This window comes from Acanthaster planci, linkage group LG02, assembly GCF_054643075.1.
Source record: "Acanthaster planci isolate LZ-2023a linkage group LG02, COTS_SCS, whole genome shotgun sequence".
NCBI lineage: Eukaryota > Metazoa > Echinodermata > Asteroidea > Valvatida > Acanthasteridae > Acanthaster > Acanthaster planci.
This window is the reverse complement of record NC_141778.1, coordinates 445,317-473,275: the sequence shown is the minus strand read 5'-3', so window position 1 is coordinate 473,275 and position 27,959 is coordinate 445,317. Positions and strand designations below refer to the sequence as shown.

The 27,959-nt window shown below is 38.1% G+C and overlaps 2 protein-coding genes and 1 pseudogene across 12 annotated transcripts in view; 2 read left to right on the top strand and 1 right to left on the bottom strand.

The window, feature by feature from the left end:
* LOC110987399 (growth hormone secretagogue receptor type 1-like) overlaps positions 1-20,351 on the top strand; it is a 62,245-nt gene extending 41,894 nt beyond the window's left edge. For 3 of the 10 annotated variants that reach the window (XM_087133429.1, XM_087133430.1, XM_022250112.2), the window contains 4 exons: positions 3,981-4,225; positions 5,889-7,351; positions 7,930-8,162; positions 15,992-20,351. In XM_087133429.1, the coding sequence (XP_086989555.1) occupies positions 6,409-7,351; positions 7,930-8,162; positions 15,992-16,084 (1,269 nt within the window). In that variant the 5' untranslated portion in view covers positions 3,981-4,225; positions 5,889-6,408 and the 3' untranslated portion in view covers positions 16,085-20,351. Of the gene's footprint in view, positions 1-3,977; positions 4,226-5,391; positions 5,556-5,888; positions 7,352-7,929; positions 12,811-15,991 lie in introns of all 10 variants that reach the window. The other 7 variants (XM_087133428.1, XM_087133431.1, XM_022250111.2 and 4 more) reach the window with 5 other exon arrangements.
* The window catches only part of LOC110987400 (uncharacterized), a 107,880-nt gene extending 82,873 nt beyond the window's left edge, over positions 1-25,007 (top strand). For both annotated transcript variants that reach the window (XM_022250114.2, XM_022250115.2), the window contains 2 exons: positions 22,254-22,407; positions 22,909-25,007. In XM_022250114.2, the coding sequence (XP_022105806.1) occupies positions 22,254-22,407; positions 22,909-23,257 (503 nt within the window). In that variant the 3' untranslated portion in view covers positions 23,258-25,007. The remainder of the gene's footprint in view (positions 1-22,253; positions 22,408-22,908) is intronic.
* On the bottom strand, positions 23,738-27,197 carry LOC110987404 (protein pinocchio-like; annotated as a pseudogene).
* Between the last annotated feature and the right edge of the window lie 762 nt (positions 27,198-27,959).

The window sequence follows — 27,959 nt, the reverse complement described above, 5'->3', positions numbered from 1 at the left end:
CCCTTTGATCTTGGCCTGTAGGGGCATCAATTCCGAGGGAATTTGGTATATAAAATTACATTTCTCCATGTTTGATCAGAAGGGTCAGGCTATTCAAATGTCCCCCAAACGTATCGTAGTTAGAAAAAATAAGGGTGGATTTTGAGGACCTCTTTGGGCTTCCAAACAACCAATATGTATTCATCAGCATTGAAAAGACAGAAAATGAATTTTTTTCATTTGTGTCGTGAAAAATTTCCATGTCTGGGGAATTTTTTGATTGACGTCATCTCCCCCATCCTTCATCCCTGTCCCTGGCACAAATTTACGCCACTGTTGGTCTGATCCTGTCCCTGGCACAAATTTACGCCGCTGTTGGTCTGATAGTAACTGCCATTTTCAGGCAGAGGAAGACAAAATTATGGCTGTTGTACTTGACGTAAGCCGAGTGAAAGAGTGGAGTCACCCCGTCCTTTGGATGCCTTAAGTATGGCACATTTTTCAGGATGTCGGATATCTTGTTGAGAAGTTCATGGTGCCATGTCAATTAACAAATACTGTAACGTATGACAGTGATGTTCGAAGTAGGGTTGGAATGCAGTCATCGGGAGCTACTCACTACATTTCGTTCTGAAAAATAAATCACTCAGGGTTAACGTGAAAAAAAAATCGTTTTTTACGACCTTCATGTATGTCACGCCCTTAGCTGTTCAAAATGCGAATTAAACAATACAGAAATTAACATCGTTCATCTTGTATGCTGCTATTTGGCTTTACTACACAGCGTGTGCTCTCTAATTTTTTGGGCGTGGTCAGGGCTCGGTCACCTTGTGTGCCGTTGAAGTGGCTTAAAGTACCGTTCTAGCCCGCTTCTTTTCACCTCTTAACGTTGTAGTTCACGGAATTTAGCCGTATATCGCAAGTAGGGTTTACTCAGACGCGCACCTACTATTCTTCTGATATCTTTCATGATTCCCGCAGAGAGTTGTAAAACATGTACAGTGGTGGTATACATTAAAGTGTTAAATCCACTGCTTGACACAAGTTTTCTCACAAATATTGTTTGTCATTCCATTTCTCTAGCAGGTATTAGCAGGTAGGGCATTTGGTTGACCTCAGGACGATGTCGGAGGACTTGAATGGTAACACGTTTTATGTACAACATGTCATGGACTCGCTATATTCCAACATCACGCTGTCGAGCAGAATGCTAACGGAGTTTGCTTTCATCAGCTACTGTAATTATACGCGAGACTTAACTTGCGCAGTGCGTTCATTAATTGTTAATTTGGTACTTGTCAGCCTTGTTACCATTCACTGCGCACGACAAATGATTACAACAGATTACATAGTCAAGGTTTTCATGATGGGTGTAAAAAATATTCCAATAAACTTTTGAAAATTGGATTATAGATTCTCCGGATGTGTATATGTTTCTTGGAACTTTGGGAGGTAAAACTTTTACGTTTTGTCTGTGTGTTTTTTTTTGTCATATCACCCGCTCTGTTAAACATATGCCTTAAGTACTACATTTTATAGGGACACCCAGCTATAGAGAGAACTTGGAAATTCCTTTTTATTGCGATTAAGTTTGCATAGACAAGCTTTTGGGTCAGTGGTTGCACTAAAAGAATTTTAATTTATCGCTGTCGAGCTATCCAAATAGCAGTAAATTATCGTCTAAAGGGATAGGATGACATTCTAATTGGATAAAGAGATTTTCTGTTGATGGAGTATATGTTATGTTTAGTTTATAGTATCCGTAAACATTTAGCTAGAGCGTCGCTGTCCCAGCGTTTAATACTCCCTCTGTTCAATTAACGGCATTCTCTGCATGCATTACTTGTTTTTGGACAGAGTTTTGAATTCTTTTATGTGATCTCTCAGTTATTCAGACGGTAAAGTAGAATCAATCGAGTCGACTGTTTATTTTGTTCAATATGTCAAACGATTAACCGTGTACGTTATATCCGCATATTTCTATTAAACAGAAAATATTCTATAAACTTAATGTAAATAATATTATACTACACGCATAATATTGGGCGGGTGGAAAAAATTTCTTACTTACTTGATTTTTTCTATTGATAAGTGGAGTTTAAGAGGAATTCATAGGGAAGATTGCAATGAGCATCTAACTTTGTGTAAGAAGGGACCCAGAACTCTAAGTTTCAAGTCTAAGTGTCATTCTATAAGGGTCCATTATTTTTTGTGTCTCTGTCTCATCTAACAATATGATTTTTTAAAATTCAGAACACATTCTTTGTATTCCATGAGTGATAAAGTAATGCAAATTACCTGCCAAACAAATAGAAATAGTTTGAAATCAATTGGAGTGATATTTCCATGCCAAATTACACAGGTAAAGTGTAACGGACACAAAAATGTCACACTTTTGGACCCTGAATTTATAGAATGACCCTCAAATTTGTCTACCTAACTCCATAAATATTAGCACCTTCCTTCTAAGACATTCATTGTGAAAGAAACCCACAGCTAGCTGTCCCAGAAGTTGGAATCGATGTTTAGTTGTTTACGTAAGATTTCCTTATTTGAATTCCTTTGGCAGCAGCAGCCAAAAATTTAATAAGATCACAATAATAAGGTTACAATTTTGTCTGCGTTCGTGGTTTAGGTGATCCAGACTACAAGAAACCTTTCCCCGAATCCTAATTTCGTTATCTTTCTGGCAGCATGAGCAGCTGTGATAATTCTAAAGCTAATGATCCGATTGAGATCTTCCTCCTGAGTATACTGCCCTTTTTATCTCCTTTCATTTGCAACGTATAATGACTCATTTATTTGGTTTGGTTGTGTTAAATCATGTCCATGGTCCATAGAGTGTTTGGGGCAAGATGCTAGATTTTTGTAATCCCTGCTCAAGTTGTAAAATTTGCTTTACATCTACCACTTGCACTCTGATGTGCGTAAGGATTTCTGCGCTGTTTGTTGCTGGGATTTATCACATCTGATGAACCCATTTTTCAAGCTTTAATGCCCTTTTGCGTTTGAAGTCGACGAAAACCACATTTGTTTCACTTTTAAATTTTTGCAAAAAAATTGAAACTGCAACGTACTTCGTGATATTTCATTGTTACCTATGTTCAAGATTATTTCAGAGTGCAGTGCAGCACCATCGACGAAGAGACATCTTCAATGCAGGAACACGTGCGCGCAATGGGCATATTTTGCTTTTTATTTCAATGCATTCTTTTGTGTTTAGAGTCTTTATAATTCTTTTGTGTTTAGAGTCTTTATAATTCTTTTGTGTTTAGAGTCTTTATAATTCTTTTGTGATTAGAGTCTTTATAATTCTTTTGTGTTTAGAGTCTTTATAATTCTTTTGTGTTTAGAGTCTTTATAATTCTTTTGTGTTTAGAGTCTTTATAATTCTTTTGTGTTTAAAATACTTTTTCCCCATTTGTTTCTATTGTCCAAAAGGTTTTGGAATAACTTTACAAGCTGCATGGATCAATCTATTGACAGCGTTCAGTGTTATAGTTTATCTTAAATTATTTAATTCTGAAGATATTATGTGTAATGTTGAATAATTAACTGCCAATACACATAAAACAAGGGCTTTTTCAGTCTTGTTCTAGTCAAAGGAATGTAACGTCTCTCTTTCCACTGATACTGACATGCACGAACAAAGTGCGCTCACTTTGCGATCAGCGCGTACTACATTATTTTTTTAGTTCCTCAAAGAGAAAGAGAATTGTGTGCTCACACTTCTTTTACTCATGTTCGGTCATGGACTATTTTGAAACATAGGCTAACATGTAGTTTAGCTCTGCTTTAGCAAATAAGCAATATTGCAGATGCTGTGAGCAGTCAGCATTTCAACGGTTAAGCAATATCTAATTTGATTCGTTTATAATTGTGTTACTAAGGTCAAATGTGAAGTCTCTACAGATTTCTAGGTGTGCAAAGCTGGACAAATTGGGTGATTGAAGGCCGCGAAACAGAGATAGCACTTATGTCGATTATTCTATCCCCAGCAGGTTAACCTTGGGGTCGTAACAAGGGACCACACTCGTCATAAATTCGGAAATTGTGGCCAACAAGGGAGTTGTCATGAGACCCTGGGCGGCCTAAGGTCACCTCTGGCTTGTTGGGTTGCCTTGGTGATGGACCTTACCTTCGTGTCTTCACTTGAGTCTGTGTATTCAAGATTACTGAGAACTCTGATACTTGCTGGTACACGGCGTTGTGTCCAAGGCTGTCTCAAGAACTTGCATTGTTGGAGGTAAAATTTCGTCATATAATTCAGTTAAAACATTATGTTATTTAATTAGAACCCTGTGAATGACGTAGCATTTGCCACAGGGGCTAAAAATGGCAAAAAGAAGTATTTTGGTTCATTTTGTCAGTCTGAAGGCAGCGCGTATATTTGTTCTTTTCAAAGGGGGCGAATATATTTATACGAATTTGGTTTCGATTTTGATGGTTAGTTTTTAAAAATCTGAATTGGGAATTCGACTTGCATTTAAAAATGCCTCAATATTTACCTAGATATAACCTCGAAACTCGTACTATGCTATGTTCAGCTTAAAAGTAAAGACATATCTGCTTGTTTAAACCCAAAAACTACAATTATATGCTGTCATAGAATGGTGAGGAAAACACGGTCTTCTTTTTGCGCCGTGAAATGCAGCTGTAAGTATGATTGCCATTCTTGGCAGGCGCATTGACATTGGCTGTAGATTAAAGCCAATTTTATCCTTCGTGACGAATTTCCTTGACACCACGATCTTGTTAAACAGCAGCATAGCCTGTCCTCTGGTTGCAAATTGCATTTCATAGTTTTACGCACGGTGGGACTTCATTATTGATCTTCGGGGTAAAAATTCACAGTGGTAAAGTCATACACTTCATGTATAATCTTCCGTTGTATTTTTACAATCCACATAGTTCTAGCAACTGTTTTATGTTTAGCGTTTTGTCAGCAGTACGTTTCTTATGGTGTTTTTGGGCGAAGCGGACATAAGTTGGTTTTGGGGTCTGAGTCATTTGACATTGTAGGCACTGAAGTCTTTATTTGCATCATCGTATTCACGAAAGTGGAAACCCTGGGAGCAGAATTTTCTCCAATAGATATGTATGAAAAAGAGGAAATAAGGCACGATTCCAATAATATGTTCACTCCAGGCACGTGATCACAGCTGAGTTTGACCCAGCAATTTTGTAACTAAATAAATGCTTTGTTTCGGCAAACATTGACATCATACGAATGTTGTTCGGATAGTGTTTATGGATCAGTAAATTTCAATGCAATTATGAAAGAGCTTTTACGGACTTGAGCTTTGCAAATTAACAAGCGTATTGGGATTAAGAATTTCTTCTAGGTTTTTGATGATGAGGAAAATGAGGTGACCGTAGAGGTAACGTGGACGCTTATCGCTTATCAAACAGGATTTCTGCTTGATTAGCCTTCTGACAGACAGAAAGTGGAGGCTGGAATCAGTGACTCGACAAATTAAATAAATCATGGATCAGATGGGACTGGGTGAAATATCTTGCACAGTCAGTTTGGGACTTGACATGACATTAGGCTAGGAGGTAAATGATTTGATCAGGTAAGATCAAGCGTTAGATAACAATTGTTCGTAGTTGTTTTTCATCCGTCTTTGGTAAAGCTCACTGTCAGTCAGAGTTTATCTTCGCTGAGCCTTGACTGTCGCTGGCTAATTTCACGAAAGGGTTGGTTTTACTAAAAAAGATCATTTGAAAAAAATCTTGTTCCTGTTTGTCTATGTTTATTTTCACATTAAGACGTCGTGTCATCCATCAGTGCTAAAACTCCCACTAATATTCTTGAAAGAAATGTGTTTCGAGTAATATTATCTTCAGGAAATACTTTAATACCGGTATACTATCAAACCTCTCTTCCCTGCATATTTTCGTTTCAGATAGATGGAAACATCTTCATCGTCATCCCCAGGACATGCAAGCAGATATTGCCTTTTAACACCTCTGTCGTTCCCAACCACTCGATCAAAAATCCTGAAGAAGTCATTACAGGGGATAAGTTCGACGTTGTCACCTGTGTGTGAGTCTAGTCCATCGTTCTCTTCAGACTCCTCAAGACTTGCCTGCAGTCAAGAGAGCGATGTTGAGAAGTAGAAAGTACTAGTTCCATTGAGAACGATAAATGACTTTCAACGAGGACTGCGGGACTATGGTAAAAAAAATTAACGGAAGTTCTTGAACCTCAACCTCTGATAAAAGTGCACTTTGTTTGAGTGGCTATTCCTGTGCTGCTGTTAACATGTCACCTGTAATTTCTTATTGTTCCTTCGACTGATGGTTCGTCAGATGGAATCTTATGATTTAATCATCAGGCACTTAACTTGTGTAATGCGCAAAACTGCTTAGAATAATCACAACTACAGTATCGTGCTTTAGTTGGGATAACTGTGATTTGTCAAAATGGAAATTCCAAGCCTCTGCAACGTTTCCTACGATTACCTCATTGATGACGCGACTCTGAGAGAAAATCGCTACAACAGCGCGTCAAGTTTTGTTTATGATGTGGCGTATGACTGTTACTCCCGTAACAGCGTATGTGCCTATTACTTGTATGAACTGACGGGGGAGACGCTAATCGATCACTTGCAGTATATTATGCCACCACAGCATTACGCCTACGCCCAGGTTATCCCATTTGTAACGCTTGTGGCCTTGCTGTGTTTGGTTGGTATTATTGGAAATCTTCTAACAATAGTGGTGATATTAAGGAATCGTATCCTGCAAACAACATCCAATTACCTGGTCAATATGGCTTTCTCGGATCTTCTGATCCTTTTACTGACGGGACCGATGGAAGTAGCTTATGAATTGAAAGCATGGCCGTGGACATACACTCGCTTCATGTGCCGACTCAGGTACTTTCTGATCGAGGCTTGCACATTCACGTCGATTCTGAATATTACTTCCTTCACAACCGAGCGTTACATCGCAATTTGTCATCCCATTAAAGCAAAGTCTTACGTCTCGCATTCACGCGCCATCAAAATCATCGTTTTCATTTGGATTTTCTCCTCTTGTGTAAGCCTCCCTCTATTTTTGGGTGTTGATACTTTTGAAGTATGCCCCGAGATACCAGAAACCACGGTATGCGGTTATCCTGATGCTTACTGGGAGACGGTTATAGACCGTTTCTACATCGCCTCTGCTACATTGCTCTTTTTTATTCCCATGATTTTGATCACAATATTCTACTCCTTGATTGCGCGGGTATTATACGGATTCAACGTAGAGGTGGTAGTGCGTCGGAACTCCAGAAGAGCAAGGAACAGAAATGGGGTCAACCCCAACGACAAGAAAGAAAACTCCGTGGAGAAATCTCGGAAGCAGATTGTTAAAATGTTAGGTGAGTTTCCGTCTTGTTTTCAGGACTGGTACTCTTCATGGTAAAGCGTTTGGTTTGCATGTACGTACGTCTGAGTCGAAAAAACAACAGCGAGTGGCTATAAATCGAATGAACTTGTTGAGTGTTAAAAGTCTCAACATGAAGGCGAGGATCTAGAGGGAGGAGGGGTGGTTAACCCCCTGCTCCGTCACCCCCCCCCAAAAAAAAGTGGAAGAAAAGAAAAGAAAAAAATAATAAAGGGAGGGAGAAAAGAAATAACAAATGTATTTATAATAAAAAGATAACATCCCACTGCCATGCACCCCGCTCAGAAATTCCTTGATTGGACCCTGGACAGCCCCACTAAAAAATTCAGGGATCCGCCCTTGCCATGTACCCCAATCAAAAACTCCTGGTTCCGCCCCTGACATGCCCCCCACTCTGTATAGAATTGATTGAATAATAGCAGTACGCTACAACCTTTAATTTAGTTCACTTGAGTAAGGTATACAAAGGATAGGTTTTCAATCGTTTTGACGCTTATTGTGACGGTTTAATTTGGTATAAAATTAAAGCCACTGATTTTTCATTCCTTGTAGCTTTGGTAGCAGGTTGCTTCGCAGCCTGCTGGCTACCGTTTCACATCATCCGAATCATTCCAAACTTCGTCGATATAAAGCTGAGTGAGACACTGAGTACTATTTATTACGATGTGCTGTATAAAGTCTCCATCGTCTTGATGTACACCAGCGCCACAATCAATCCAATCCTTTACAACATCATGTCAGCTAGGTTTCGTCAGGCCTTCAAGAAGACCATCCTCTGCCAAGAAGTAAGGTCACCTCCAAACTCTAGAGGGGGCTATACTTCAACTTCAATGGTCATGCAAAGCTCTGTTTAGTTTGGCATATGCATGATGCTGCATGTGAAAATACATACTTCGCATCACAAAACTGTTGCGGTTCTTTGGTCAATGCACTCGTTACGGACTTGTTCAAGCTGTGCTGTTGTAGCTGGACGTGTCATGGATTCCTTCCCTTATCCTTAATAGATGACCCCCGTACATTTCGTTTCTTGCATGACTGCCTGATCCATTTCATTTTTGCATGTTCAAAGATTGTGCTTGTCTCATTTACATTGGGATTACATTTTGATTAAAGATCACTTTAGATCCTCGCTTAAGTTGACGTAGCTGGATAGTTCAGGTTGACAGTTGCTTCTTCGGAAGTATTGCCACTCGTTTATTGCATAATCATTTGAATGATTATCCTTTAGGGGCCTATGGTAGGTTTTACATTGGGCCGGAACCAAGATTATGCAGGTATCTCTGTTTCGTCCGAATTTCTTAATTTCATGTTTATTCTCCGGCCACTTTCTGCTCTGAGACATCGATCGCTTTATTACAATATCTGTGGAAAATTTGAAAATCTGCGGGAATCTGTGGGAAATTCACCTGTTTTAAAAACAGTATGGTAACACATTAATTAAGGCGTTCAGATGTATCAGCTGTTTGGAAGAGAAGCGCTGCAAAAACTGGTGACAAGCATTAATGAGATAAGGTTTATGTAGCAATTCTCTTGGGAATGAGGTTGAGGAGGTGAGGTTGAAGGTGTGGGGAAAAATTCTTGTCTTGTTTCTCCGATTCTGTAGAAAATTTCAATAAAACAAATGCCTGAAAGTTTTGTCATGATTTGTTCGTGAGTTCAGTTTTCTTCGTCCAAGCAAATTAAATCCTTAAAACAAATGTTTTCTTGATGCCGAGACGAAATCATGTCATATTTCCTGTATGACGTTGTATGGTTGGCTATGACAGACTGCAGTTTCTTGCTTGCTTTTGTGTGATAAGGCTGATAGATTTTGTAGTAATTTCCGGATAACATGCCTAGTTTGGCCAGTGTACCGTTGTCGAAGGAACAACCATTGTGGTATGCAGGTGTATGCTTCCTGTATGCGTCTAGGAAAACAGCGACATAACACAGAGTATAAGTACTTCTTTAAAATGTTCATTTTGGTTTTAACATTTTTTAATGCACGTCGTTATTGCTAAGATCATCGACTAGACACGGTAGCTCAGTAATGCACGCCGTTCTACATCATGCGACTTACGCACAACAAACTACAAATACCCATACGGAAGCTGTCACGAACCACGGAATAAGACTTCTCGTAACATAACGACTTCGCAGTGACTCCATATCTTGGAATGATTGCCACCAGATTGTGTTCTGGCTTTCCTGTGTATATCCTCTTGGATTTCTTTAGGTTTTGGGTTTTGGTCTGTTTGTTTTTTTCGAAAACGATTCACAAGCTCCTCATTTTCGCAAGTGCATTATACACACCACAAATTACAATGGGGTCTTTCGACAGAGTTGCTATGTGTTTGATGAAAGTTATTTCATTGTCAATAAATATATTTATCAGTGTTGATAGATGCATGTAAAAATTTCCCGTAACGTGGAATGCGTTTAGTTTACCTTGATTTGAATTCCCAATTTAAGATCTTGGGTAGTATTGAGCTGTTATTCAGTATCGGGGAGTAGTTCACTTTCGGATTTGTCATATTTCAACTTACTCAACTTGCCTGTTTTCGTATATATGTTGTCGAACGGAATCCTGATTTCTTTTTTAGTCCACTGGTGGCCTTTCATAAATTAGACATTCTTAAACATTCTGTTGCTGACTTCCATGCAGTCAATTAGATTGCTGTATTGTTTCATTTATAATTTATTTTGAGTAGAGTTGGTGTTTTCACAAGCATGCTAAAAATGCTGGAGGTTTTACTGTTTTAGATTTTCCTGTACATAAACATTTTGTTTAAGTTGTCCACTATTATTCTGCTGTTTTCCGTATTTCATAACATGCAATTTGATTCTGAATACGGTCGGTGAGCGCACTAAGTGTGTAGAACGATATATACATGTAGCAAGAGGCTTATGAGTTTGAGGAGTTTGAAGAGCTTAAAGGATATTTCTGCGTGTATAGTTCGCATTGTGGTAGTAGCTAAAATAGCCAGAAGGTATTATCTATCAATTAAATCAAAGCAATTGGTCAGAATTCATTGTTAAAATAACTTTTTAAAGCACTTGACCGGCAATCATTGGAGTGTTTTGCCTTTCGAAATGAGTGTGAAAAACTAGTTGTGTTGTATCACTTATCAAGCAGTTTATGTGACTTATTAGAAGTAATAGTTGAAAACCAATTCATGAATTTAAATTGCCTTTGTGGTTCAAAATGATGAATGAAATAATGAATCAATAAACAATAGTCTTAATATAACAGGAAAAAAGGATATATGATACGTGTTATTAAAATTAAAATACTCAAATAATAATCTCTGCACTCAGAAATCTCTAAGTATCCGGTGTATATAATGTATAAATGTTATTGCATTCATTTGTAAAGGAAAATGCTATATATTAGTATTCAAAATATATACTAATCAAATTAAAAATTATACATTACATCGTGTTTGTTGGTAACGTCGTATTGAAATGTAGTGTAGGTTTCATAGATGCAACTTGAATAATGTAATCTGGGGGTAAGTTGAACAATTTGCCTTAATCTTTGCATATCAAAGGTAATACCATGAGGTTGAGTACGTGCAGAAGTTTGCATAGAACCATTTATACAAATTCCTGTATAAAATCGGAATTAGTAGCTATCGACAGGAATATACTGACACAGGCAAACCGAACTGATTTTGCCTGTAACGTTTGCTTTTACACCAAATAAGTGATTGAGAAATATCCTACACGATGAGGGAACCTGTATTTCTACGCTTTGGCTTCACATCAAAGGGGAATATGAATTTTAACTTCAAGGTTCTTTTAGAGGTACAGGTGTAGCAATACTTGATTCAAAACCTGTTGCGGAGCTGTGAATATCAGAGTGTCTGCATGGAAAAGTAGTTGGTAGGTTACTTGAGTGTTGATGTATCTTGTAACATTTGAACATGTCAAACATGTATCGAGAATAAAGTGTATAAAGTACATCTTTCAAGTAATAATGAGACATTTCGTTGATTGTGTTTTCTAAGAGGGTTTTAATAAACATGAGTTTAATGCACACTTCAGAAAAGAAAAACCAATGCATTTTAGCCAAATGTTTTTTAGGGACAATTTTTGAATTTGTCTTCTTGTGCTTATTGTTGGTCGCCTTTATAATGTTTGGTGCCTTTGTTGATTGCGTTGTAAAATGACAATTTCTTTTCTTGTTGGTGAATAATTTAAATGCTAAAATGCATTATCGCCTCTGTCCTCTGATTAAATTCCGCCTAAAATTAATTTCTATCTGCCTCTTAAATTGATGAATTTGAATTTTTCCACGATTTTTATTGATAGACATCCTGTTTGCGGCATTTCACACAAAATATGCCACCGTGACGTTACATTCTGTGACAATAAGTGGTCTGCAAACCCCTAACATATTCAGTTTCAGCGGCCAACATTTCGAATTACCTTTCGTTGCTGACACTACAAAACTGACACTTAGAGTTTGTTGGCCTACGTTTGGTCTAGATGTTAGCACGATTGCAAAACGAGAGTCAAAATAATGACAAAACTTCAGAATATTTTAATGTCATATTTAGTATTCCCCAGAACAAACTCGTCAACTAATTATTTGTATTACTGAACATTTGCCGTTTTTTTATGACATTTTCATCCCGATTGACTAAGTAAAATTTTCAGTGTGGATTGTCCAGGCTTAGCAGATCACGCATCCCTCTCTGTTGAAATTCGGTAAAGTAAAGTCATACTAGCAGTACCCGATTATCATAATCATTTGGATAGTAAACTTATTCATTATGTACATTTGTGGTGAAGTGCTTATTCTAATAGTGTCCTCTGTAATTCTGGATCCTGTCTTATCAATTTTAGGTGTTTTGTTTTCGCTTAATCGAGATTTGTAGAAAGGGAAAAGAACTCGGCGAAAAAAACCCAAAGTGTACTAGCGAAAGAGCTACATATAATGTTGTTTTCGTGTGAATAAATTATTGGAGTCTATTTCTGGCACCTTTGTAAGCCAGTAATGCGTTTAGTAAGCGAATGAGCTGTTCTGATGATAGTTGAACTACCTGAAAGAAAGAAAATAGTGTGTGGGTAGGAGAATGTTGATTTCTAAATTGCTACAAACAATTATGACTTTCATGCGTTAAACTAGACCTAAAGATTTGTCTTGCCCTCACGTCAATTGCTATATGTGCTTTCAATTTCTTCTCTTGTGCGTCTGATGTCTGAAGTTTCACATGTTTTCGTTTGTCATGCCACAAGGTTGAAGCGCCTCTCGTTAATAATCGTATTCACAGTTATTCTAAAGTCTTTACAATGTTCTGGCTTATTCTTGTTTTAATTTCTGTTTTCTTCATTTTGCACATGCCGTAAATACTTTAAATTTCTTGCCACAAGCCTTTCTATACAAGTCTGTCTAACAGCTGCTTTCGATGTTTGGAGCTAGTCTGGCGCCCTGAACCTGAAGATCAGGTACAATGCTTATACACAAGTTTCTGTGTTTGTAGTCCTTGCATGGCGGTTTGCATGGTTTTTGTCTCACTTTTATTTCAGACTCTTTCATTTCAAATCAAGTGCATGGTTGCAGCTTGTGTCCCGTCTGTTGTCCGAAAACTTGAAAACAAAGGCCTTTAACCGTAACCATACTCAATCCTTCACTTGAGGACTTCTAGAGTACTTATATTCCTATCTCCCATTTGCTTGTTTCATGGTGCTAGAGATCAAAGACAATCTTAGTGTCTAATTTAGGAAACCTTGAAGAATTTTAGCAGGCAGCAGCTTATTTCTTCATTGGTGCTACCTTTGATCAATGCTAATTGTAACCTCCACTCTCGTAGCATTTCTCCAATAAACTGATGGTCAAGTTCGTGTCAATGAATTCCTCTGCATAATTTTCACGGAATATTTTCCTTCTGACAGCATTTTTTTTTACTTTGACCAATTTACCCAGGTAGGCTATGCACAGTGATTTGTGATTACTGAAAAGAGACCAGATATACTAACTATTGGAAATCTATATAAAGAAAGCCAACGTGTTTTTATACGTTGTCACTGTTTTCATGAAGAAACAGTGTGTCCCATAATCATGACTTTTCAATTTTGTTAAAATCAACTAGGCTATGTGATGCCGACATTGTAGCTTGGTGTAAGCATTTTTTGTTAAAACCATGCAAATCCACTGAGGGCAGCCAAATCAGGATGATCGTCGTGGGGCAGTTTTCAACTAATCAGCATCTTCTGTTTTTATGAAGAGACTCTGGAAATTACTCTAAAAATGTATAAATATGTAGCAATTTTGCACCTATTACGGTTACCTATTAAAGCACGTGCGTAATCGACACTGCGTACCGTTTTCATGAATAGACAAAATTCACACAAATTTTTGCGTTTTTAAGAACAGACAAAGTTCTTGTTTCCAAACTAAACAATTTGAATTGACTTGTATAAATGCTATTTTTGTCTTTTATGTAATTTAAGATCTCCATTAGTCATGAAGTAGTATTGCTTAGGTCAAAGAAACGCTAGATACTGGGAACTTAGCATTTGAAAATTCATTTGCGATTTTCTCGAAACCTAGTTTTACTCTTCTTCGGTGATGATGTGATCATTGTCACAGTCTATTAACCTAGCCGAAAGTGATGTCGGTAGATTAAGTCTCAGGAGATTGCTTTATGTGTAGGCCTGGCTGTTTTATAATTGATGTTTTACTGCGTATGGTTTACATTCATGATGTGCGATGTTTCGAGGTACCAAAAACGCCGCTTGTGAATATGATCGAATAGGAGCTAGGATATTTTTGGTTTACCTTGTCTTTGACAGTTCTCAATTTGAATTGGTTCCTTGTTTATCTCACGTCACACTTCAGCTCATCTGACTCGTTCTTTCTTTTACCTGATTCCAAAAGCTTAACTTATTAGGAATTCCACGTGATTTGCGGGTAAAAACGCTCTTTCTAGCAAAATCAGGCTAAATATGGAATGGGCACCATCATTGAAGTTTCGTTAAAGCGTTTAGAATATGCCTGTACCGGAAGAGCGAGACTGTATGCACAGTCATGGTGGCTTGCTTCAACAGTGTGGTAGAATAGATCGTTGGTCACAAAGTAATGATCAGAGGTTAAATTGAAAGTCATCTATTCGACTTCATCAAGTACGTTGGATATGTCATGACATGCACCTGTATTTGTTTGTATTTGACAGTGTAGTGGTTCTCTGAACTTTCTTGTTGGTGATGTGGTATGCGTTCCATCGTCAAGACTTGTTAAGAAATAATTGTTTGTCTATGGGGAATGGTGTGATGTCTTGTGGGCTTGCAAGTGACTGCAATGTTGATTGAGCATTATAAAAGGTCGTTATGATACATTTAGTAACCCTGAATACTACTTACACGGGTATGAGTCGTACATGCAACGTGGAAGTCTTATTATACCACAGACATTTTTCTTTGTTTCATTGAATAAAATGACTCGTTCCTGTCGAGCATTTATTATCCTCACTATAAGAAAATGTCACACACTCAAGTTAACTTCGCTTTTAATAACTTACAGTTGTCTGTTTATTTCATTCAACTTCCATATACCATTCTGGGTAATGTTTGGGATAGCATGTTTCACGGTATTTATCACATGCATGAGCTTGTTTTGTTGTCGCTTTTGTTCTTTGCCCAGTTGCTGTACGCATGGAGTACAGAACCAATTGGTTTATCCGTTAAAACAATATTTCAATAGTTTTTTTTTAATAAAAAGATGACCCTTAAGGTAATTTGTATGATTGATGGCATTTTTGTCAGTAATATTGAACGTAGCTTTTCGATAAACTAAAAGTAATTCTTATTTTCATATTATTTTATTAGTGCTTTTCAAATTGTGCCTTTACATAACAGTAAAGTCTCACTTTCACTGAGGTTACCTTCAGTACTGTCCTGTAATCTTATTTGACTTAACGTCTCGGCTTTTGTAGTAATTGTTTTCATTTGCTTGTCTGCGCGTCGCCGTAGTCCTTTTTTCCATCCCTGAAGTTACCCAAGTCTTTGCTGGGCATCAATCCTGGAAATATCGAAAGCGTGGACGTTCTTTTGACTGTAAATATGTCGTTTACATTTCATCCATTTAGCGGGGAGGTCCAAACTGGGGGGGGGTGTTTGCGGCCTCTTTGTTTTTATTTCTACTGATTAATTTTAATGCGTTATGTGTATATTTTTTCAGGAATACTTGTTCATTTTTTTATTTTTAGTTTCAAATGGCACTTGGGTTTGATGTATATTCCAAATAATTCCTTTAAGACCACACTATGCTTTGAACGTTTGCTTCCAATTTTCAGTGCCTTTCGTTGCTCATTGTTTATAATCAATTTGTTTGTTAATACGGTCGATTCGCAATAGTGGGCCTCCAAGACTTTGCAACGCATTAGCCGATCACATCGTGCGAAATCTGTCAGCCCTTTTCAAATGCGCATTCGGTCGACGGATCTTGCGCATTGTTATTGGCCAACGCGTTGCAATCTTTCGGAGGCGCACTATTGTGAATCGCACGTATTAAGGAAGCAAACAGTTCATCAACGTGCTTAAACACTTGGAACATTAACAGTGAGCCCGATTGCCAATTCAGTTGAAATAAAAGACGTTATTCTTTTTTATTTTTGTCTCTTTTTTGCAGGAACGTGCCGTTTGTTTTCGTTGGTTTTGGGGAGACAAACATGAACGACGCTCCTTACAACCAACGTGTACCGCCGGGTTGACTTACGTATAAATCACCAACTCTTACATCTCTCTTTAAAAGGATTGACTCATTTGATTCTGAGGTGGTAGAAGAATGTCAAGAGTTAAATCTAAAACAACAAAGAGATAAATTTGAGAGCTACTGGTGTTTTTTCTTTATTAAAAGTCTGTAAAAAGTATTTCGTATGCGAAGTGTCATTTTTACTATTAAAAATGAACATAGCTATCGAAAAACTACATGTACTTTTATGAAGCTTATGCTGTTATGTTAATACCTTGTTCATTTTTAATAATCGTTGGAAAAAGGTACTGTACCTTCAGATGTCTTACTATACACCATTGGTAAAGCTTCGTTTTACTTTTAAAACTCAGTTGGCAACGTACAAATCTCGGTTGGTCGTCAAAGATCTATCACGTTTAAATCATCCTTGGTTCGAGAAAATCCTCATCCAAATGTTTTGTAATGTCAACAAAAACAATTTGGGATGACGTACGAAGCACTGTTCCCCTGTCAAATTGTATCCCTTTAAATACCACATGTGAGATAGGAAAGAATGCGGGTGCACTTCCCTCATTTTGATAGGAAAGATGAGTTGTGAATTTGCTGTGGCTGTTAAACGTGGATTGTTAGGAGATGATGAGTGATTTCTATTAGGAATTGGCTCAGATTAGATCTGGAGATTGGCTCAATGAAAACACCTGTGTCTCACCTTTCCAGTTCAACCAACGTCGTCCGTCCCAATGAAAATAACGCAAGAAATCTTGCAAAGTTTCCATTGTCTTTTTCCGTCGTCTTGGCCACTGATCATTTATCGTTGCTATAGGCCTACTACGCAGTGTATGCTTCGCAGTATATACTACGCAGTGTTCACCGGAACCTTATAGAGGGATCCCAATACGACGCTTTTGGCATCGATCTGCGCACTTCTGCGTTTGAAAACGAGGCTGTATGTGTCAGCTTCAATTCTTAATACGATCAGACGATTGAAAGTAAGGAGTCAAGACACAAAATACATAAAGGTATGTTAAATTCAGACTTTTCAGGCTGAAAAGTTTTGTGGAAGAGTCTTTCAGGCTGACTCGACGCGTAATCAAAAGAAAAAATAACGACAATTGACTGCGAACTGACGTACCTGCGATGGTCGTGGATCTTGTACAGTGGGCGTGATTTAAACTGAAGTGGCGTCACACTTACGAACCGGATACTCCATGTAATGTGTGGACTCCGCGGGCGCGCGCGACGAAGTTCAACACATAGAGCCTCGGTTTCGATGCAGATATGCGCAGACGGCGCTAATGTGAAATCCCTCTACAGTAAATACTTACAAAGTGTCACCTTCTGTAACCCGTTCACTTTAATAGCAATAATGAAGGCACTGTCAATCCACCATACTTGTGTAAGTTTAGAATAAATTAATTTCAAGCATTTTAATAACTTGACCTTTCTTTTCAACGTTCATACCCCAAAGTTCATGACATATACATGAACATAATTGGACCCATCTTTTTGTGGGTCGCCGATAATCACATCTCTTGTTAATTCTTCCATTAACCGTGCAGTTTTTCCAAATGATTTTAAGATGTTTACTGTCGCTCCCATTCCAAAATCTCGCAACCTAAAGGCTGATCAAGCCGAACTGCTTAAGAATTATCGGCCAAATACAGTAAAAAGATAATCGATGACTCGCGGTGTCATCGATTATCTTTTTACTGTATTTGTCATCCACCGCGGTGATTATGTTTATCTCTTCTAATTATCGGCCAGTTGCCAATTTACCATTTGTCTCTAAGGTTCTCAAGAAGGTGGTTGCGCAACATCCGACTAATCATATGACTAGGTTTATGTTACATTAACCTTTTCAATCGGCATATAAGCGCCACCATAGGAAGGAAACGGCTCTCGCCCGCATTCAAAATGACATTTGGAAAAATATGGATGAGGGCAAAGTTTCCAATCTGGTTTTTCTTGATCTAAGTGCCGCTTTTGATACGCTTGATCATGACATTTTGCTTCATTGATTAAGGACACATGTTGGAGTCTCACAAAATACCTTCAAGTGGTTTTCTTCTTTACACCTTAGAGACGGTTTACAAAGAGTTCAGATTCGGTCTTTATCGCCTGATGGTCGGATCGGATGTCGGAACCATGAGTGACGCCTGTACACTTACGGAGACGCCTATACAAGTACGGTGTCCCTCAGGGCTCTGTACTTGGACCACTTTTATTCAATGTGTATATGTTGCCATTAGGGGATGTTACTAGGCATCATGGACTGAGTTGTCATTTTTATGCAGATGACACTCAGTTGTATTTGTCAGCACAGCCAACTGCCAGTAACATACAGCAACAAGTGTCAGTTTGGAAAAATGCTGTGACGACATCAAATGTTGGATGGCGATTAATTTTTTGAAGCGAAATGATGATAAAACAGATCTGCTTATTATTGGATCGCATATGTCGTTGAGCAGAATTCCTAGGACTGTTGTGAATATAGGTAATCACAATATTACCGCACTCTCTGAAGTCAAGAATCTCGGTGTGATTTTTGACAACAAAATGAATATGCAATCCCACATCAAGAATGTCTCTCGCAGTGCAATGTATCACCTGTACAATCTAAGCAAAATTAAACGTTATTTGGGTCAATCAGCCATGGAGCAGATTATTCATGCACTTGTTATGTCTCAGCATTGACTATTGTAACTATGTTTTAATTGGTCTATCGGCGTCAGCCCTTGCTCCTTTGCAGAGAGTCCAGAATGCTGCAGCAAGGTTACTCACTAATGGCAAGAAATTTGACCACGCTACTCCTGCGCTGATGCAATTACATTGGTTGCCAGTAAAATACAGGGTAGTTTTTAAAGTGTGTCTCCTGATATTTAAATGTCTTCACGACAGTGCTCCAAGTTATTTAAGTGATGTGCTTGATGTTAGGATTCCTAGTCGATTCACCCGTTCTGCGTTGGACTCGTCTAGGCCTACTCCCCCCAAAACTAGGCTGTCTTCTGCTGGCGAGTGGATGTTTTCTGTGGCTGGTCCCCGTCTCTGGAACCAGCTTGAAGTTCAACTTAGAGAGTCTAGGAATGTGGAGAGTTTTAAGACCGGGCTGAAGACGCACCTTTTTAAACAAGCATTTTTAGTTTGTTAGTATTGATTTTAACTATGGTACATGTAGGTTTTATTTATTTCTTATTTATTTATTCATTCATTTAGTTATGTATTTCTTTATTTATACTTATACTCATACTGATGTACAGCGCCTGGGAGCAGTTTGATGGATTGGGCGCTTTATAAATGTCAAGTATTATTTACTATAGTTATTTTTCAATTGCACCCTCCATATAAAAACCGTACCGTTCTTCATCCCTGTAACTGTATGTATTCCTGTTTGTAGTGGGTGCTGGCGAATATGCGTCATTTTGTAAATGCATGAACCGAGGAGATATCTAGATCTAATCTAGATAGAATGAAAATTACGTTTTCAAAGTTGTAGTTAAAGAGTATTATGATTGACTACAGTGTGAGATCTGTGGGTTCTTGTAAAGGATGAACTTGTCTGTACGATAGCGTAACAATTTTAATGTCTGCAATGGACTGGTTATATTTACAGAATGCATGTAAAGACGGGAGATTTCAGCTCTGTATTTGCATTATTCTTGGTTGTGTGTGTCTATGATTTCCTGTGCAAAGACTTCAGAGTTCAAAGATGGTGGTAATGGTTAGACATGTTTGTGTGAGACTTGTTAGCTAAAGATGGGAGTGACCTAGATGCTGATAGGTGAACTGTATTAAACGATGTTTGTTGTTGATTTATGTGTGTATTAAGTTACATGTAACACAGAACGTAGAAGTGATTGAGTAAACTCAGCGAGCAATGGTACATAATTCATTTTATTCACCATTTCGTCGAAGTTTACGTCACACTACTCGTGTTATAGTTATTCTCTTGTTGAAATATTACCAATGGTGTTTACTGATCTTAAGGCAAGCATGATGGAAAACAGGCGTACACCGTTATGGGCATACATCATTTATGTTGTTTATTTTTTGAAGGCACAGAAATAAGTGTTATTCAAGTTGGAGCATGTGTTTTACTAAATGATGTATAAATACAGGCCCGATAGATACATAAAGTACTGTCATCCACAACTTTAATGAAAATCTTACCAAGTATAGAAAAAAGGAAACTTGTACAAGATACATGTACATTCACTGTACACGAATTGTTACAATTGTAAAGCTTATTTGCAATGGCCTCTTCTGATTGGTGCTTCATTAAACTTTTTTAAAACAGGTATTCCTGTCTTCTTTTCTTTTTTTTTTGGTAGGCCCTAGATTGTTTTAGAGCAGTGGCGCACCCGAAGGTACTCAGGGAGCTTGAGCCCCCCTCCAGGTTTTGTTTTCTTTCTAAAAGAAAAATACAATACCGGTTCGTAAGTGACTTTGTCACACACGCTCCATTGCAGGCTCTCATTGGACGAACACTAAAAGTTGCGCGTTAACTCCCGGTTCCATGTAACACCGTGTGCAGTGGGTGTGGTTTAAACTGAAGTGACGTCACACTTACTAACCGCCACGCTACGCGACGAGGGAGGACGCTTTGGCATCATGAGCTATCGGGGGGGGTATAAATTCCAGTTTAACCCCACCACCGCGACACTGTTTCCGAGTAAACTCTTTAAAAACTAAAATAACGCACGGAACGCTTTCGTGAATTTTTGTATGTTCAAATCGTATTAAAGAAATTCACGAGGCTGTGACTTGAACAACATACGTCACAGTTGATAAGTATTGTATCTGTTTTAATTGCTACAAAGCAGAAAATAGTGTTACGGCGATAAAATGAACGTATGCTGTTTAAACGTAATGAGCAAGGATTTTATTTTTATACTTATTCTTAATATTATTAATTTTAATATGTTTATCACGAAACTGTCTTCATGTTTAATCTTCAATCACTATTTAGTCTCAATGAATTTCTTAATGTATATGAAAGTTGTTTATTAATAATATACATGTTAATGATAGTAGGTGACAAATTATCTACTGATTGTTGTCTGAGTTATTTTTCTGGTTGTCTGTCTGACCGCCTTTCTTATCAAACGACTCCTCTTTAATTGGTAAGTGCCTTCACTTTAAATTTTACTTTGCTGTAACCAAAATATAGAAAAGCACCTCTGATTTTAAAACAGGCTACGTTTGGTAAAAAAAAAACTTTCAGATGATCCTGTCCGAGGTACTCCTTGATCAATGATGAACAATCAAGAATCGAGGTCTGAATTTTATGATTAAAAAACTCTTCTCGGAAAAATTTGCATGGGGATGTTATTTCAGGAATGGAATGTAATTTTAAGCGAAGGGAGTAGAATTGGGTGAGAAGTTTGATTGCTTGATTGTGAAAGTGAAAATATGAAATGAGTGAGAAGTGGACGTGAATTGAAGTGTGGAGGTCGTAGTCTGGAGGGATGCAACTACATGTAATTATATCCTGGTCAAACTACTTATTGACCTTGCCTGGAAACTTACAGCTGAGACCAACATGGTCCTTATGCAATGACACGGGGGGGGGCAGCAACAACAAAACCGACTCACAAAAATGTTGGTTCATAAATTCATTTTCCTCACTCGTGCAATTTCCCGTGTGGTAGGTCCACGTGAGTTTACACTTGTCGTTGCAAATGCATACATGCATGTATCACATCAACACAACTCCCGCGGAGCTGTTCTTTCTTGGATATCGGTACTGTAAATATCAATTAGCGATATAAAAGCCCATTTAGGCAGCTTGGATTCCAAGAAAATCATACTGTATCTAGCTTTGCGTTTCGTTTTCTTTTCAAATCCTTAGTCATTAGCATGCACGTACTAGAGAATATTTATCCCTCGTTCAGCTGAGTTTAAGTGATTGGAATGAAATATTGGACCGATCGTGAGTTTCTAAATTTGTTCTCAAAGTGCTTTTAAATGAGGGTGGAGGATATCATGGATTGCAAAATTTTCGGGGAGGGGGTGTGCCACAGACCCCGGCCGCCAAACACATCTTTTGGTTTTCTATCATATCCTGAAAGCTCGCTCCGGATCCGCTGTTGGCACAGCCGACATTGTCGCGCTCATTTCTCCGAATTTTCTCAATTAAGCGCAGGGTGCCTAACCGTCGTCCAGATTCCAAGGTCCTGAAATTATATTTTGTCTCTATCAGACACAGGTGTTCTGCTGTTCTCAGACAACATTGAGGACATGACGGATATGGACAATGCAGGAGGGATTTACCTTCCTCTTGGTGCAGAAGATACCCACAAGAAGACATCTGAGTTTCTCGGTCTGGATGACGAAGACGACAAAGACCTCTTGAAGTAAGAGTTCACAATTATGGGAAAAAAAGCAGTTTCGAATTCGTTATCTGAAGTTCTTGTCTTTGAAGGAGTACTTCTTTCGTGGTACACAATGCGTTGGCTCTGGTTAGAGTTACAAGAAATTGCTCTTGTCGGGAAAAAACCCTGAGAAATTACAGTTTTCACACTGACATGACATTGGCAAGCTTCTATTCGTAGACTTATAGTGCCAGAAGATAAGATGATTTCTCTGAAAGTAAGCAGGATATCATCAGTCCGAATGCCGTCAGAGCAAACTGTTTCTTTTCACAAGCTCTCGGAAAGTGCAGAGAACTTGCCTCTTTGACAAGTTATTTTTTTGTCGTTACAGACATTCAAGCAAAACAACTATTATCTTGTCAACATGACTAGCGTTTGCTTTTGAATGTATATCTTTGAAATACATTGTTTGGGAAGAAACCATGGGGGATTGATAGCCGAGGGATACATTGCCAAGCAGTAGCATTGTCAATTTGTACACAGCATTGAAGATGACCTAGATCAGCTACTCTCAGATGTCATCAAGAAGCCTGAGAGACCTGCCAAGAAACCATCCCCCAAATCAAAGCCATCACCCGCCAACAAGTCATCACTATCAGCAGGCAAACCTACTCTAGCCCAAAGACCCGTTCCAGCTGCCCGAGCGACAGGCCCAGGGAAGACCCCACCGAAGCCAGCTCCAAGGAGAGGAAAGACGACCTCTACTGGAGGAACACAGGCAGCTGGGACCCAATCTGAGGGACAGAACGTTGAAACGATGGACGACGGTGACATTCTGAAGTACATTCAGGAGAATGCAGCAGACGAGGCGGCTAGTTTGGATCTGTTTTAGAACAGAAACTGACTGGTAACAAATCTGGACATCTGGCCAAGGGGTCAAAGATAGAAGAAAATTCCACAAAAACCATTCCTGAATTCTCGCAGTCGGGATGACACCACTGAATCTTGACTCTTCTCGCTGAGTGGCTATTCCATATTTCTCACTCAAAACTTAACAGGCAAAAATAGTGTTGCAGTCTGTAGGGAAAATCTAAATTATTGACTAAACTCTTAACCTTTACATCAAATATGCCCGAAATTTCACTGTTCATGTGCTGTGAATATCTCCCACATTGTACCGAAAAGAATTCAGTTATTTTCATGTTGCAGCAAAAGAGAAGGAAACATGCAAATCCTTGTACAAAATGAATGGAAAGTTGCCCCTTTATCCAGCCGCAGGTGCAGTAAATGGAACAACCTCCGACCACGAGAATCAAAATATTTTACAGACAGAAGTAGCCCAAATAAAAAAAACCAAACTTAATACAGAATGTACTTCGTGACATGTTTTATTGGACTGCCAAAAGAGACTCTAGAACATAGACAAATAAGTGTGTGAGTCTGAATTTAAAGTCGTCAAAGCCTCATGTACTTAGGAGAAATGGGTTTGCAGGTACACCATGGATTCAATCTCTTATGCCAAGGTATGGTTCTCATTGATTCCATGGTGTACCCACAAACCCATTTCTCATGTCTCTTCCACCATGCAAAGCTTCAAATTGTGCTTAAATGTACTCAAATTAATTATTGCTACTTCTCAAGAAAAAATTGGTGCAACAGAAGCCAGGGTATGCCAGGTTTTTTAATTTGGTGTAAATGGGTGCATGTCTTACAGACAGTACAATGCTGGTTTCATCAAACAACTGTTACGGTGATAAAGTAATAATTACTTCAAATTGATTTCATCACTTAAATTACAGTTACTTTATAATCAAAACAAATAACTTCATCAATCAAAGCTGTGTTTAGAAAAGAGGCTTTTAAATGTGATAACTGCCAAAAACAGTACTGCAAGAAAACAGTACAGTATAAATTTATCAAAGTTTTCTATTTGAACGAACTGTTACAAGGCTGATTTAAATTTTTTTCATAATTACCCACCATGCTGACACATCTTTTCTAATTTTGTTGCTCTCAAAAGGTTCCATCAATGTTTATGTTAATACTCGATTCTTAAGTTAATACTTAATACTACATAGAAATTGCCTCTCGTAATACACAATCGTTAATACCTGATTTTTCTTTTAAATGAATAAAAATATCATTGGATGTTGTATGTTGTAAAGTATACTTTTATAATGATACAAAGAAATGTTTTATATATCTAAATTTATATTTAGAATTTAAATTTGCACATTAAGAACATCATTTGTACTCTTGAAAGATTTCTTTTGGAATAGAACCTAGATTTTTGTGCAAAAAAATTATTCATCATTTTATAATGGTTATGAAGAACTCAAAAATCGTTATTGCATGGTATCTTATATTAAACTTCACTTCAAGAACAAACTATGAGAGAATCAATATATGTACATGTATCATACTCCGTTTCTGTTACTTGGGGCAAAGTAGCCTCCCCATTTTAGTTCACTGAAAATTAAGTTTGTGACCATTATTTGAAATTCACTCGTAAAAAAACATGAAAAGGAGTGGGACTGCATAGAAACTCAGCAACCTTTTTTAAAAACTGTTTCAGAAGTACATGTATCAATATTCCAATTAAAATAAAATGAAGGGAAGACACACCCTTTGGATCAACTGCATTGGCCAGCACTCTTATCTGTTTTCCTGTCTTCTGTAGTTTTCAGAAGCCATTGCAGCATCTTAAAGCCACACAGCATGTCTAGCAACTATCTTCCTCAGCTTCCACGCAAATCATTCATTGCTGTGAATCAGAGCATCTTCGCTGTTTTTAACAAACACCCTCACAAGGTATACCTGTTTTTCAGCCTGAGGTAGCTGATGATCTTCATTCCAGTAAGAAAACTTCATTTTGTGACTATGAACAAAATATCAGAAAAGAACCAGATCAACTTTTAAGACAATACTTCCAACTTCAGTTGCATGACAGGTTATGTGCCATTGAACATTTCTACATCAATCTCTTGCAGCCTTCCACTTTGCACACAATTAAAACCAGCTCTTCAATCTGGGCCAATAGTTCCAATGCAATTTAAATAGTCCTTTTCAAAGTTTGAAATACATTGTACTTACAGTGAAAAAGGTCCAGGAATCAAATGTAAACTAACCATGTCAATATCTCTGGTCCATACAGCCTGACACCTGCCCTTGCATATTGGACATGGTCTCTTTCAGGTATATCCACTGCATTCCTCACAATTTGGATTGAAATGACTATGATGCCAACTAGCATGGCAGCTACATTATGGAAAAACAAACGGAATAATGATTGCAAATGTAACAGAGAAAAATGGCACGCTATGGGGAATTAGCAAAACAACAAAAACTCTAACTAAACCAAGAATCTTTGAAGGAAAAGTCGCAGGAAACTGAATTAATAAAGACTCAGACACCAATATTTGACTCCAAAAAAAGGGACAAAAAATAATTCATTAATGAAAAAGTACAGGAAAAATGCAAAAAAAACTAAAAGGACTCAAGGACTAAAAACACCCGAAGGCTTAGATTTTCAAAGACTTAAAACCAAAACCCAAACCCAACACAGGGCATAAAATGGACCTTATGAGTTTACACTCGGACTGCAATCACTGACTTCTAGCAGAATAGGGCTCAAGTAGAAAAACCACACTCCAGTTAGGAGGAACAATACATAGGTACATGTGAAGGTGACTGGTCTCTGCTTATCTGCTACACTGAATGTGACCAGACCATGTGGTAACTCTAGGGTGCACCACTACAAATAAATTCCCATAGACAGCAGTGATAAATCCACATAGTTCACAAATATTTTAAAAATACAACTCTCACAGATGTTCAGGCTGCACAGAAAAATGATGTTCCACATGTCCTCTTTCATTTTCCTTTCAATTTTCGGGGGGTTGACCAATGAATTTTTGAGAAATTTTCACCAGAAGCACACCACCCCTAAAATGCAGAAAATGTCCCTGTCCAGAAAAGTAGCCATTTTGAAAAACCCTCCTTGGCAAAATGGCTCAAAAAGTGACTTTCAAACCCGATTGCATCCAAATTGCTCAGAATTGGAAGCCCCGAGTCTGGCCCAGAGGTCCAGTCTCATATTTCTTCAATTCCTCAGTTCCATGGCTCTCAGGACCCTCTAATATAGAATATTTTGAGTCTATAACTTTTATTAATGAGCTCTGCGGACATATTTCTGGCCTAATTACGAGGGTGCACCCTCTATATGGGCGAACCTAGGGCTTAAACAAATAAACAGGGGGGCACACTACAAGAAAAAAATCAAGAACTCTAAACTAAAGTTAAACATTTTTAAAGGGGAACTACTTCTATGTAAAAACGTGTACTTAATAACAAACATTTCTGGCTTTGTCACACAAACAAAATAAGACGACATATTCCAGCAGTGCTACCATCAAGTTTAAAATACAGAATGTAATGGTAGCAATTATTGCTGCTCTGGATAGCCTAAAAATAGGCAGTTTCTGCAAATAGAAGTCTTTGTCACCAGAACTCTTTGATCAATAGATTCCAACAAGCAGTGAAAAATATCCCCAACACTTACTTGTTGGGAAAAGATTTTAACCGAAAGCCTTTGGCAGGGTAATAGTTGAAATAATTCTCTGATTGACTTACAAGTTACATGATTTGGATTAAAATTTTTATGAAAACATACTGTTACTAAAGAAGTGGGGCAAGGGGGCTCCCAAAATTTGGTACCAACTTTGGGAATTAGAATTTTAGCGTGAAATAAAATGACCTCAGGTGGGTAGAATTCCCCTCTGATTTGAATACCATAGGATTTTCTCCAGTTCGAGGAATGTTTGATTGCCCATTCTCCATGATCTTACATCATCACTTGGGCCATAATGTTCCTGTTTGTTGAAGTCTGGCCTATTGCATCTACCATTGCATTCCTGACTGCATCCTGGAGTGGAAATTCATGTGACGTGCCCAAGGCTTCCCGTACTGAAATCTTTGCATGAAAAGAGTCAAAAGCACCAATTTAAATTATGGTGGCTCTGGATTTAGCTACAAAGGTTAAGCTAGTTTCTCTTGTACATGATCAGCTAGCTGACACTGTAACCTGAGAGACATAAATCATTAGCATACACGTAGTAAGCAGCCAGTCATCAGTTCCAGTCCAACAGGGGAGGCACATTTGGTTTTTCTTTTCAGAGGGAAAGCCTAAAGCCCCTCTACAGCAAAGCAGCCAAACTTGAAATTTTGACATTTTACAATTATATAATTTTCTTTGGTTACTGACAGTCGCCATTTCTGTTCATGTCAGAAGTTTCAATGGGACCACGAAATGTACCTGTATTACACAGTTTAAAAGTACTGACCATTTCTTCATTTATGGCAAATACCCCATGTCCATGTCTATGAACATCAATGGTGCTTTACATGTAACGGCAAAATGCTGTAATTATTCTTATGTTTGTGAGTCTCTTTGAAAAAAAGAATTTGTAGGTCTTCACGGTCAATGTACAGAATTTATCTTAGGATAAACTATTTCTACCATGAGCAAGATGTATGCACATGTGACAACAGTGTGGCAACAGAAGGTAAATATTTTCAAGATGTATTTTTGCGTT